The sequence below is a fragment of the Octopus sinensis genome, linkage group LG3, assembly GCF_006345805.1.
Source record: "Octopus sinensis linkage group LG3, ASM634580v1, whole genome shotgun sequence".
Taxonomy (NCBI): domain Eukaryota; kingdom Metazoa; phylum Mollusca; class Cephalopoda; order Octopoda; family Octopodidae; genus Octopus; species Octopus sinensis.
Genome location: NC_042999.1, coordinates 4,297,243 through 4,310,203, shown reverse-complemented (window position 1 = coordinate 4,310,203; position 12,961 = coordinate 4,297,243). Strand labels below are relative to the sequence as shown.

Sequence of the window (12,961 nt, the reverse complement as noted above, 5' to 3'; positions counted from 1 at the left end):
TAACGTTTCCCTCAGTTTCCCCTGTGCCTTTTGTGGTATATATATGTGGAAGTGTGGAGGCGCAATGGCCCAGTGGTTAGGGCAGCAGACTCATCGCCATAGGATAGCAGTTTTAATTACCAGACCATGTGTTGTGAGTATTTATTGAGCAAAAACACCTAAAGCTCCATGAGGCTCCAGCAGAGGGTGGTGGCAAACCCTGCTGTACACTTTCACCACAACCTTATCTCATTCTTTCTTCCTGTTCCTGTTGTACTTGTATTTCAAAGGGCCAGCCTTGTCACACTCTGTGTCATGCTGAATCTCCCCAAGTACACGTGCCTGTGGAGTGCTCAGCCACTTGCACATTAATTTCAGGAGCAGACTGTTCTGTTGATCAGATCAACTGGAACCCTCATTGTTATAACCGACTGAGTGCCATGATAAGTGGAGGTGCATGTGCTAGTGGTTAGGGCATTGTACCCATAATCAAAAGGCCAACTTTACCCTGAATATGCAAACCCCTTCTGCCTCAATAGTAGTGATGCTAATAACCCTGAATGATATATAGACCATGATAGGATATACCCAAATCTCTTAGATATAGAATCACTCAGCACAACCTGAAGATCCGTTTGACAACCTTCACCGATGAATGCGTGAAAGTTCTCCAGAAAAGTTAACAAGGAATCTTTTAAAAATCTCTTCACCAAAGTTAACAAAGCACTTACTAGATCTACACACCAAGTGTAAAATTAACTTATATCATATTAGAAAATTAAATTAATTAGAACTACCAGTGAAGTCATTCTTTTCCTTTTTCAAATATACCTAACTGCACCAAGGATTTCACACATTTTCCAATATATATACGTATATATAAAAGTAGTTTTAGAGACAGAACCACCTTCAACTCAATCAACACAGAAAGATTTTATATCCAACCACTCCATAAAATGTAAAATATAAAATTTTATACTAACTATATCTATTCTGAATCCCATATTTTCTGTTTATAAGACTACATGTGTTTCACGAAAGTATGTTGGTATTGATTAGATACGAGGTATCTAGTTTCAATACTTAATTGGGTCAACATACTCCCAATCTTCAGGTCTGGATTCCTCAACATTTTTCACTACTCCTACCTCTTATATGCATATATATATATATATATATATATAGCATTATCATCATCGTTATCATCATTAAACAATGGAACACATTTCATTCCCAAAGCTAGCATCAATGAAGATAAAAATGAACATAGATAACTAAGATAGGTTATGTAAAGTCCATATATCTGTATGTATGTGTATGTATACCAGTACCACAGAATATGTTGAGTTGTGTTCCTTTATTTCCAAGAGTGATTTAAATATTTGATAATTAGATAAAAGGAGAATCATAAAAAAAGTTGTAGAGCCAATGTGATTGACTGAAAACTTGAAGATGGTGCTCCAGTATGGCCATAGTCGAATGACTGAAACCAGTAAAGGAGTAAAGATATGATATATTAGATAACTTCCTCTTGCTTTCATAAATACATGTGACTTCCTCTCGTGGCTTCCAGAACAAAGTATATCCTGCTTATATTTTCTGTGGACATCATTCAATTCCTTGAAGAGACTGGGTGGTAAGATGGATAAAAACGTTACCTAACTGCCATGCTGTGTTTCCACAAAACACAACATAACAGAATGTGCAAAATAACTTTTAACTAAGTAAAAGTTTGGCAAGTACTCAGAATATATTATTCACATATTGCTATAAAGCAGTGCTTCACAAGCTGTTTTGACTGTTGTCTGGATGTTAAATGATGATGATGATGGTGGTGGTGGTGGGGGATGATAGTGGTGATGATGACAACAATGATGATGATGATTTACAAAGATTTGGTTGGTCCAGGCCTACTGTAGAAGACACTTGTCCAAGGTGGTGTTATATAGTGGGGCTGAACCCAGAACCATGTAGTTGGGAAGCAAACTTCTTAATCATACAGACATGCATAGGCATAGGAGTGGCTGTGTGGTAAGTAGCTTGCTTATGAACCACATGGTTCCGGGTTCAGTCCCACTGTGTGGCACTTTGGGCAAGTGTCTTCTATTATAGCCTCGGGCTGACCAAAGCCTTGTGAGTGGATCTGGTAGACGGAAACTGAAAGAAGCCCATCGTATATATGTATATATATGTATATGTATGTGTATGTGTATATATTTGTGTGTCTGTGTTTGTCCCCCCAACATCGCTTGACAACCGATGCTGGTGTCTTTATGTCCCCGTAACTTAGCGGTTCGGCAAAAGAAACTGATAGAATAAGTACTAGGCTTACAAAGAATAAGTCCTGGGGTCGATTTGCTCGACTAAAAAAGGTGGTGCTCCAGCATGGCCACAGTCAAATGACTGAAACAAGTAAAAGAGAGTATGCCCACACCTATCATGTTAATATCGAATATTCCAATCCAAAGTCAGCATAATCCAATCTCATTCTGCCATTTGTTGGATACAAACACACAAAATTCTATATGCTCGATAACGTAAACATTGTATGCCCAGATAATAGATTCACATGTGTAATTATATTAAGTGGAGCATAAAATTTCCTGAAGACCAATCTTGGAAAGTTGAATTTCAGAAGCATGGAAGGAAAGGAATCATTTGATTTGCATACTGCAGTTCTAATCTGTCAACTCAATGTAATTGTTGTCTAGTTTATTGGAAGGAGTCTTGTTATTAAGTTAGTGAACAAATCTTACCATGCTGGAGAGAGAGAGAGAAGGAAGAAGAGAGGAAGATAGAAAGAGAGGAAGTAAACATTAAACACAGCATATTTGAGAGCGAATGATTATGTATGTGAATGGGTCTGTGTAGACATACATGTAATTAGTAAACATATACATGTATATCTGCAAATGCAAGTATGTCCATACATATGAGAATTTTATTGGATTGGTTTTATATTCTCATAAACTAAAACAAGCACTAACCTCTGAGTAAATATTTATGCCACACTCATTACTGTCGGAGATGGTTTCAGTTTACAACCCCTTGTTGAGTATTTGAACCAGAGAAACAAGATTATTATTTGCCCCAGTTCAACTGTTATAATATAAAACTGGTACTTATAATGTGACAGTTTGTGTCAAGAAAACAAATGTAACATTAAGGGACATAATTCCGGTTGCAATGTTGTGTGGGATCAATTGCTTTGGTCACTGAGGGTGAGTGAGTGAGGCGTGAAGGTCATTAACGTTTGATTTTTAATGTAGATTTCCATTGCTTGCTTTTGACAAATTTATATTGCAATGTGGAGGATTCTAAATAATGTTCTAAACTTAGTGTACACAAGAGATTCTTGGTTTTGTATGCTCTAATACAGATTATGTTTCACCTAATGCAAATTCTGCATATATATTCTCAAAGACATATACACACATAGACACACACACCTACATAAAAATCAACAATGAATGGAAAATTGCACTAAGTATTCACCATCACAATAGTCAAATGTAAAAACCAATACAATCTTAGCAACAGAATTATATATAATTGAGAAAGGTGAATTTAAAAGACCTGCAGACCTTAGAGAACTATTATTTCATTTAGCTTCCAATGTATTGAAATATTTAAAGAAATATAAAGAGATAGAAACGAGCTATGTGTAAGTGCACATATTGTCAGATATATAAATAGAGTGGTATTCAAACCAAAATATATGGAAATGCTTCTAGGAAGAAATAATTCTTCAATAATGGACGTTATTCCTTCTAATTTCTATTGGATTGTGTCAAAGGAGAGACTTAGATATGCTGAATAATGCTTGCCATTTCAAAAAATCCTTCAATTTGTCTGACATTGTATCATCAATAATGCGTTTTGATTGTTGGTCTCGTATTGAAATAATAGCGACATATTTTTGGAAAGAGTTTCTTAAAGATTTCATAAAGCATTTAACTAGCACTGACTTAAAAAGTTTTGTTTTGAAAGCAATGCAAATAAAGCCAATGTTTAAGTTGGAGATTTTTTTTACTCAATATCTTTAAAATCTTACCAGAAAAAAATTGTACAAAATTTCAATCATGTTTAGTTTTTACTGTCTATTTATATTTTACATGATCAAATTTTGATGTTTAAAATAAGGTGACAACAGTGGCAGAGGCACCGGCACTACAGTCATCATTTTATATCTACTGTGGTACCAGTCAGTTTTTATTCAAAGTTATCACATATCTAGATGGGTTGGAGGGCTAAATCTTATCTGTATATGTCATTTTTGGTTTAATTTCTATGGTTGATGCTCATACTGTCCAAAACCACTTCACAGAGTGTACTGGATTAATTTTATCACAGCACAAGCACAAGGGAGGTTGTCTTGAGAAACACTAAGGAACCTTTCAAACTTACATTGTCTCTGCTTCTTTAGCAGACACTTTACAGAGAGTACCAGGTGTAAATATAGCACACTGACTGTATTTAATATTTGATATCATGCCATAATTAATATTTAATTTCTTGATCTACACCATCTTTGCATTCATTTGAAATATTCTATCTTAGCTGTTGGAGAGATAAGTGGGTGTGCTTGGATGTTTGTTGGGGTGGAATTGTAACAGTGTACCAAAACAATATATTCTGAATACTATGAGAGTTGTTATCAAGGATGATGGTGATGCTGATAATGCTGATGAGAGAGAGAGAGAGAGAGAGAAAGAATATAGGATTCTAAAGTCCCACTGCATTATCTACTACCATGGAAATATTTGGGCACTTGTTTAACTCTTTTGATACCAACCTGCCTGAGGAGATCCCTTGGTTGTATAATAAAAATTTTCTGTTTTAAAATAATCTAAAATAAAACCTTCCATCAAAATAGAATTTTTGCCTTTCAAATACTAGCTTATTAACAACAAAATAATGGAAAGTTTAAAGATTTCCCAACCCTATCACTAATGTTTCAAGACCTTGAAGACCCACTTTTTTTTTTTTTTTGCAGTGACAGGTGGTAGGGATTTGAACTCAGAACACACAGATCTGGAACAGATATGGCAAGGCATTCTATCCAACACTATTAATTAGCTAATCCAGTGCCCAAGATTGGTACTCTATTTATTAACCTCTAAAGGACGAAAGGTAAAGCTGACCTTAGTGGGGTTTGAAATCAGAACATAGAGGACCAAAACAAATATGCAAGGAATTCTATTCAATATTAATGACTCCCCCAATTCTTTGCTTCTGCTACTGCTGCCACCACCACTGTCATTGTTGTCACTGCCGCTGTTGTTGCCACTGCTATTGCTATCATCGTCATCATAATCATCATCATTATTTTCAAGTTCATTTCCCACGCTAGTATAGGTAGAATGGTTCAGCAGTCTTTAACAGTTCAGAGGATCTTCCAACGTCTTGTTTTTGGCATAGTTTCAACAGATGTGTTGTCTTCCTAACCTCAATCACTTTTCAGAGTGTACTGGATGCATTGTTTTGTGACACCATCCCTACAAAGGCTGTCTTGTCACCACCAAGACTAAAGGGCACCCTCTAACACTATGTTGCTGCTGTTTGGATTGATTATCAAACGTTTAGGGCTTTGTGGGTGCTTTTTGTGGAGCCAGCACTTTTGGGATCACTTTGTAGCTTGCAAAGCAAAAGAGAGTACCCCGTGACAACAAGGAACAGATTGATTGTGAGAGGATGACAGTGGAGAGAATAACAGAGGGAACAGTATTGGGGTAGGAGTAAAGGAGTTAGAGAAGGAGGGAAGGAGGGGAAGTAATGCCAGGGATTAGTGTACTATCACTACTGAAGATGATTGTTTGAGAATAGAAACAAAAGACAGTGCAGGTTCTGTATATGTCACATTTTATCCCACTCACATTTTCAGTGAAGTCTAAGATGTCACTAGCTGTCAATTTCTTTTATATTTTCCAAATTAAGATGAATATCTGCAGAGAGCTGGCAGGATTGGTAGCATGCATGGTGAAATGCCTAATGGTATTTCATCCTTTCTCCTTCCAGAGTCAATAAAATAGGTACCCGTTGAGTACTGGGGTTGATGTAATTGGTTTAACCACTCCTGGGTAAGAGGATAAAAAAATTACACCCTTCTTCCAAGTGATGTCAAGCTAGAGTGGTAGAGTAGGCTCATCAAACTAGTATGGTCTCAAGCTAAAGTTTATGGCCTCCACATCAGACTGTGGTTGGTGGAGAGAACATGCTACAGTGGACTGAACCTGGGAAATCCAATCCAATTCAATCCGATCCAAGATGGATATCTAAGCTAACTATGAGATTGATTACATCCAAAAATGTTTCTTACTCACTTTCAGTAGATGTAGCCTAGGCCAAGAGAAACTGACGCCACCATTTGATATCTAACAATTAATGGGTTCTTCAACCCTGAACTGTAATGCCCTCCTGTCAGTGGATCACAAGTGGTGACCAAATCACTGCCTATTGCCTACTCCTGACTTGTAATTTGACTTTTCTTCCTCACTACATAACAAGTAAGAGCCTCTTTTTGTTACATCTCTCTCTCTCCTCTCTCTCTCTCTTCATGTAATTCCAGTGGCTGTACAGTATATCAGTCTTTTGCTGGTCATTTTTATAGACATGCTGAATGAAATAAACTTTCAGCAGCATTAAAAAAAATCAAAATCTTTTTATAAGCTTAAAAAGTTATTTTCACTTTAGAATTATACATACTAACATGGAGTGAGAGAGAAAGCAAGAGAGAGAGAGAGAGAGAGAGAGAGAGAGAGAGAGAGAGAGAGAGGGAAAAATATGAAAGCAACATTTTCAAATAAATTTTACTGCATTTTAACTGATTATTATCCTTCTTAAATGTAAGTTTGAAATAAGCTTCTTACAGTTGGAATTTCAAAACAAATCTTACAAATGAATGAACTATTTTTGACTTTGATGACATTTTTACCGAGACATGGAAAATTAAGAGTCTGTTCATTCCAGTATTTCAGTTATTTTTAGTGGCATATCTTAATGTTTTAATATCAAACATCAACATTTTTAGATATTAGCTTCAGAGATAAAAGAATAAAACAACAGACAAAATAAACTTTGCATGCATAAAGCCGAAGTAACATTTTTATTCCATATTCATTTGTTCAGTCATTTTTACGTCTGATTTATTATTTTTTTTCCATGCTAGCATGGGTTGGATGGGCACTTGCTATTGAGACACTGTTTTGAAGTTGGGCACCCTTACTTGTTTTCCAAGTAAAGAATTTCATTTCACACATATTCAAAGGCACAAAAGGGGATGATTTGTTGCCTGGAGAAATAACAGCAACATCACTGCTTGTAGCTTATAATATTTTGAGAGACACACAAATATAAACATAGACATGCATACACACACATACACACATGCAGGACAAACTCCTTTCAGCTCTTTTTTTACTACCAAATTCATTCATAAGACTTTGGTTCGTCTGATTCTATTACAGAAGATACTTGCCCAAGGGGTAGAGGGTTCCAGTTGATTTGGTCAATGGAATAGCCATGCATGTACCTATATTTTCATGAATTTGTTATCATCAGAAAATTTCATATCCATGCAGTTGATATTACATACAAGAGTTTTAACTTGTTTATTAACAAATTGATAATCTATGAGCACCAGGTAAAGGTAAAAAGTAAAGGTAAAAATCCCCTTCGGTCATGAAGTAAAGTAGATGGTGTGTTGGTGTTAGGTTGGGCCTGCAGCAGTAGCAGAAACCATGCTAAAGCAGACATTGAATTTCAACATAGTCCTCTGACTTATCAGTTTCTATCAAACTGACCAACCCTTGTCAGCATGCAAAATGGACATTAAATGATGAAGATTATGGTGGTGGTCACAGCTAACTGGCTGGAACAAGAAAAAGAGTTAAATACAAACTCTACACATTTTAATTTTATCACTAAAGAGGCTTCGTCAGTCATGTATCATCATTGATACAGCCATTTACTTTTATTCTTTTCAGTGACTCCTACTGTTTCTCTCTCTCTAACACAGAGAACCATACATAACCGAAGGGTTGTTCCTTTGTAATGTGTTTTCTTTCTCAAAATATTGCTAATATCTCCATACACAGACATCAAATACACCAATATCATTAGTAATCATAATATTCCACCTCTTAAAATAATTGTTCTGCTGTCTAATTAAGAAATCAATTTATACTTTGAAGGAGACAATGTACAACCCCACCCCTCACCCACCAAAAAAACAAAATTGAAAATCCAATTGTCTTCATCCACAAGTTTCAATGTTTATTGGGACAAATGAGAAAAAGAATCAATATTCAATATGATAAATTTTCCCTCAAACACCATCTTGTTGATTACATATTTGCTTTGTTGAGAGAATAGGGAGACTTACAGAGGTTAGGATATAAAAGTATTCAAATAAAATAGGCAGAGATTTGCAGCTAAAGGATGCTGGAAACTGTGTGAGGTTATAAGAGGTAGCAAGAGGAAGATGGTGGGAAGATAAACTTATATAGGAAAAACTAGTGCCAGAAGTAAAAGTTTTCTAGAAAAGTTTTCTTTATTTTATTCATCAGGTCAGGAGGAAAGGGTTGTACGCATGGTCTTTGCAAGCTTTTATCATTAAAACCATCACCAACACCCTGACCACCACTGCCACCACCACCACCACCACCACCACCACCACCACCATTTAACATCTGTTTTCCATGTTGGCATGGGTTGGACGGTTTAACAGGCGCTGACAAAGCAGAGGGCTACACCAGGTTCCAATTGTCTGTTTTAGCATGGTTCCTATGGTTTGATGCCCTTCCTAATGCCAACCACTTTACAGAGTGTACTGGACGCTTTTCAGGCAGGTGCATTTTTTGTGGTACCAGTAGAGGTTCTTTTTTTATATGGCACCAACACAGGTGCTTTTTATAGGTACACACATGTAGATATAATTATGTATACACAAACATGCATATATACATATATTTCATGAGGTTAGTGCTTTTGTGTGGCTGTTCAAGTTAAATTTTAGCTCTCATTTCTAGCAACTTTAGGTGCTATTTTGCAACCTCATTTATTAATTTTACCTTTTTGGTTTTAATTGCTATAGCCACCTATGTTATAATGTATTCAATATATCTTGATATATTTAATATATTATTATTATATCTTATTGTATGTTACTATACATTTTAACCATTTTGAATTTTAGAGCTTGCTTTTCAATGTTTTTTCTCTTAAAGAATAGGAGGCAGGCTATCTCTTTTAACTCAGGGTGATTGTGGAAACCTCTGATCATGTTGATCAAATTTTGAAATTACATGATAAAGTTTTATCAAACTACTTCATTCTGTGAGTGTATCTTGCCAAAGAAAGATGTTGTGGCTTGTTGCTTGCAGTCCTAAACATTTCATGAGGTTAGTGCTTCTGTGTGGCTATTCAAGTTAAATTTTAGCACTCATTTCTAGTGATTGTAGGTGCTGTTTTTATTAATTTTACCTTTTCGGTTTTAATTGCTATAGACACCTATATCATAATCATCATCATCATCGTCGTTGTTTAACGTCTGCTTTCCATGCTAGCATGGGTTAGACGATTTGACTGAGGGCTGGTGAACCAGATGGCTGCACCAAGCTCCAATCTTGATCTGGCAGAGTTTCTATAGCTGGATGCCATTCCTAATGCCAACCGCTCAGAGAGTGTAGTAGGTACTTTTACATGGCACTGGCACGAGGGCCAGTCAGGCGGTACTGACAGCAGCCATGCTCAGATGTTGTTTTTTGCATGTCACCTACACAGGAGCCAGTCCAGTAGCACTGCTAACGACCTCACTCGTTACTTACCAGTAAGGCGACGCTGGTAACGATCACTCTTGAATGATGCTTTTTATGTATATATATATATAGTTTAGCTTAATGGTAAAGTACTCAGCTGGAGTCTTTGAGGGATATGGGTTTGAGTCCCGTGGCTGGTTGTTGACAAATTTTTCTGCCTTGTAAAAGTAATTTACTCAGTATTTCTGCTGTTCTAACAGCAACTCTGCATTTGAAAAGATATCACCTTCTCACTTGTATTGTAGAATGAACGAATGAACAAACGAATGAACATACATATGTACGTACATACATACATACATACATACATGCATGCATACATACATACATACATACATACATACATAAATACATACATACATACATACATATGTACGTACGTACATACATACATACATACATACATACATACATACATACATTCATGCATGCATCATATCAGTAATAGTCATTGTCAAAAATATTTCTCGCCACAGTGAAATATAGTACTTTATCTGTCTCCTACTCCAAAATTATAACTCTGAACATTACTTACCACCCTTGCAATCGACAGTCGTATAAATCAATACGATCTTCATCATTTATTGGCCATTTTATCCCTGTAAGGAAATAGAAAAAGAAAAAGGAGTGTAAATGCTGATACTTTTTGAACTGTTACAGCCATGGATAAATACATAGATAACTGTTTTATTACAAACTATTAGTCATCATATTATAATTGTAATTGCACGTAATTAATTGCTGTGTGAAGCCAAAACAACTAAAGCAGAACATACGTATTTTAACTGATGACTAGAGTCAGACTTGTAGACGACTTTTAAAACAATTCAAATGAAAAAAATTCAAATGAAATAAGTTGTAACACTTGAGAATAACTCGACAAATGTAAACACTGAAATTAAAATAATTACAATGGGATGAATAGGATGGAAGAACAAGGCATTGTAAAAGCAAGAAGTAAACACAATTTTAAAAGGGAAGGTAAAGGAGAAAAGAAAGAAATTGAGAGAAAGAGGGAGAAGCTTACAGAGAGATAGAATTAGATTTATTTATTTTTTAAGGAACAAAAGGAAGAAAAGAATTGTAATAATGGTTTCAAATTTTGGCACAATTTTAGGAGGCGGAGATTAGACAATTACACTGATACAAGTACTTCATTGGTACTTTATTTTATTGACCCCAGAATGATGAAAGGTAAAGTTGACAGAAGCAAGATTTGAAATCCGAACATGAAGAGTCTGAAGAAATGTTGTTAAGCATTTACCCAACATGTTAATGGTTCTGCCGACTTGCTGTCTTAATAATAATAATAATAATAATAATAATAATAATAATGATACGACATGATTGAAACAGTGGACCACCTAGTCTCTGGATGTAAAGTCTTAGCACCAGTGGAGTATAAATTAAGACATGACAGAGTTGGCCAATATCTACACTGGCTAATAAGTCGGTATTACAATATCAAAACTGCCGACAAGTGGTATAATCACCACCCTGAAGCTGTAACTGAAGGAGAAAATGTAACAATTATGTGGGACTTTCCAGTACATACAGACCGAACCATCAAAGCCAATAAACCAGATATTGTTGTGAAAGACCAAAACAATAAAGTTTGCTTATTGATCGACATGAGCATCTCCTGTGATCATAATATCTCAGCGAAAGAGTTTGACAAGCTCAGAAAATATAAAGACCTACTCATTGAAATTGAGAAAATGTGGCATCTCAAGGCGGTTACAATACCAGTGATCATAGGAGCACTAGGAATGATCAAGAAGGGAACTGAAAATTATATGAGAATGATCCCTGGCTTACCATCCCTGCAAGAAGTGCAAAAGATTGTCTTAACTGGTACATCACACGTATTGAGAAGAGCATTGTCGATGTGAGAATTATTACTACCCATGTATTTTAATTTAACTTAAAAAAAAAAAAGAACGAACTATTGAGTCTAGTTTAATAGCCTACCAATGTATACTATGAGTTTCTTTGCCCTAGGAGTCAGGAAGACACTCGGCAAGAAATGGAAGCAAATTTGAAAGAGGAAAAAAAAAAGTAATAATAATAATAATAATAATAATAATAATAATAATAATAATAATAATAATAATAATGATGGTTTCAAATTTTGGGACTAGGCCAGCAATTTTGGGGAAGCGGGTTAATTGATTACATCAGCCCCAGTATTCAACTGGTACTTATTTTATCAACCCCGAAAGGATGAAAGGAAAAGTTGACCTTGGCAGAATTTGAACTCAGAATGTAAAGACTTGCTAATGGCTCTGTCAGCTTGCTGTTTTAGCTCACCACCTCAATAATAATGGTTTCAAACTTTGCCACAAGTGCAGTGATTTGGGGGAGGAAATGAGTTGATTACACCAACCCCAGTTTTTCACTGGTACTTAATTTATTGACCCCAAAAGGATGAAAGGCAAAGTCAGCCTTGGTGGAATTTGAACTAAAAATGTAGCACCAGATGAAATACTGCTAAGCATTTCACCCAGCATGCTAACAATTCTGCCAGCTTGCTGCCTTCACCACCTTAATAATAATAACAATAATAAAATACAAATGGATAGGAAAATGAAGAGCAAAAGAGTTGTAAAGAGGAAAGGGTGCATAAGTACATGAGGACTGATGTTGGTAAACTGTGAGAAGCAGGGAGTTTTTGAAGGATGCAGTTTGAAGGAAGCCCTGACAGTTAACAACTAACATGACTATAGTTTATTTCATGTGTTGACAATTCTGAGCTTGAAAAACATGTTTGCAAAAGAATTGGAAGATTTTTGTAACCATTTTTCTTTTACTCTTTTACTTGCACCAGCTCAAAGGTTTTTTTTAGTCCCACTTCTATATACATAATATACATAATGTAGATATAACTGCAGCTTCCAACACCATCCAGCACCCTCAGTGTCAGCATCAACATATAGATGACGATTAAGAACCATCAGAAAAAGATGTAAACTATAATTTTACAAAAAGGACAGAGAAAGTGTGTGTGTGTGTGTGTGTATGTGTATGCACCTGTGTTTGTGTGTGTGTATACATGCAGGCATACCTGTATGTCGGTTCATATATAAGAATACAGGTGAAAATAAGCTTGATCATAAATGAAAGAGAGAAAGGCGGGTGGAAAATGTCAGCAAACATAAAAAAAG

At 35.7% G+C, this 12,961-nt stretch overlaps 1 protein-coding gene across 2 annotated transcripts in view; it reads right to left on the bottom strand.

Annotated features, from left to right (window-relative positions):
- The window catches only part of LOC115209156 (voltage-dependent calcium channel subunit alpha-2/delta-3-like), a 720,530-nt gene that overhangs the window by 196,360 nt on the left and 511,209 nt on the right, over window positions 1-12,961 (bottom strand). For both annotated transcript variants that reach the window (XM_036500824.1, XM_036500825.1), the window contains exon 7: window positions 10,333-10,396. In XM_036500824.1, coding sequence (XP_036356717.1) covers window positions 10,333-10,396 — 64 coding nt within the window. The remainder of the gene's footprint in view (window positions 1-10,332; window positions 10,397-12,961) is intronic.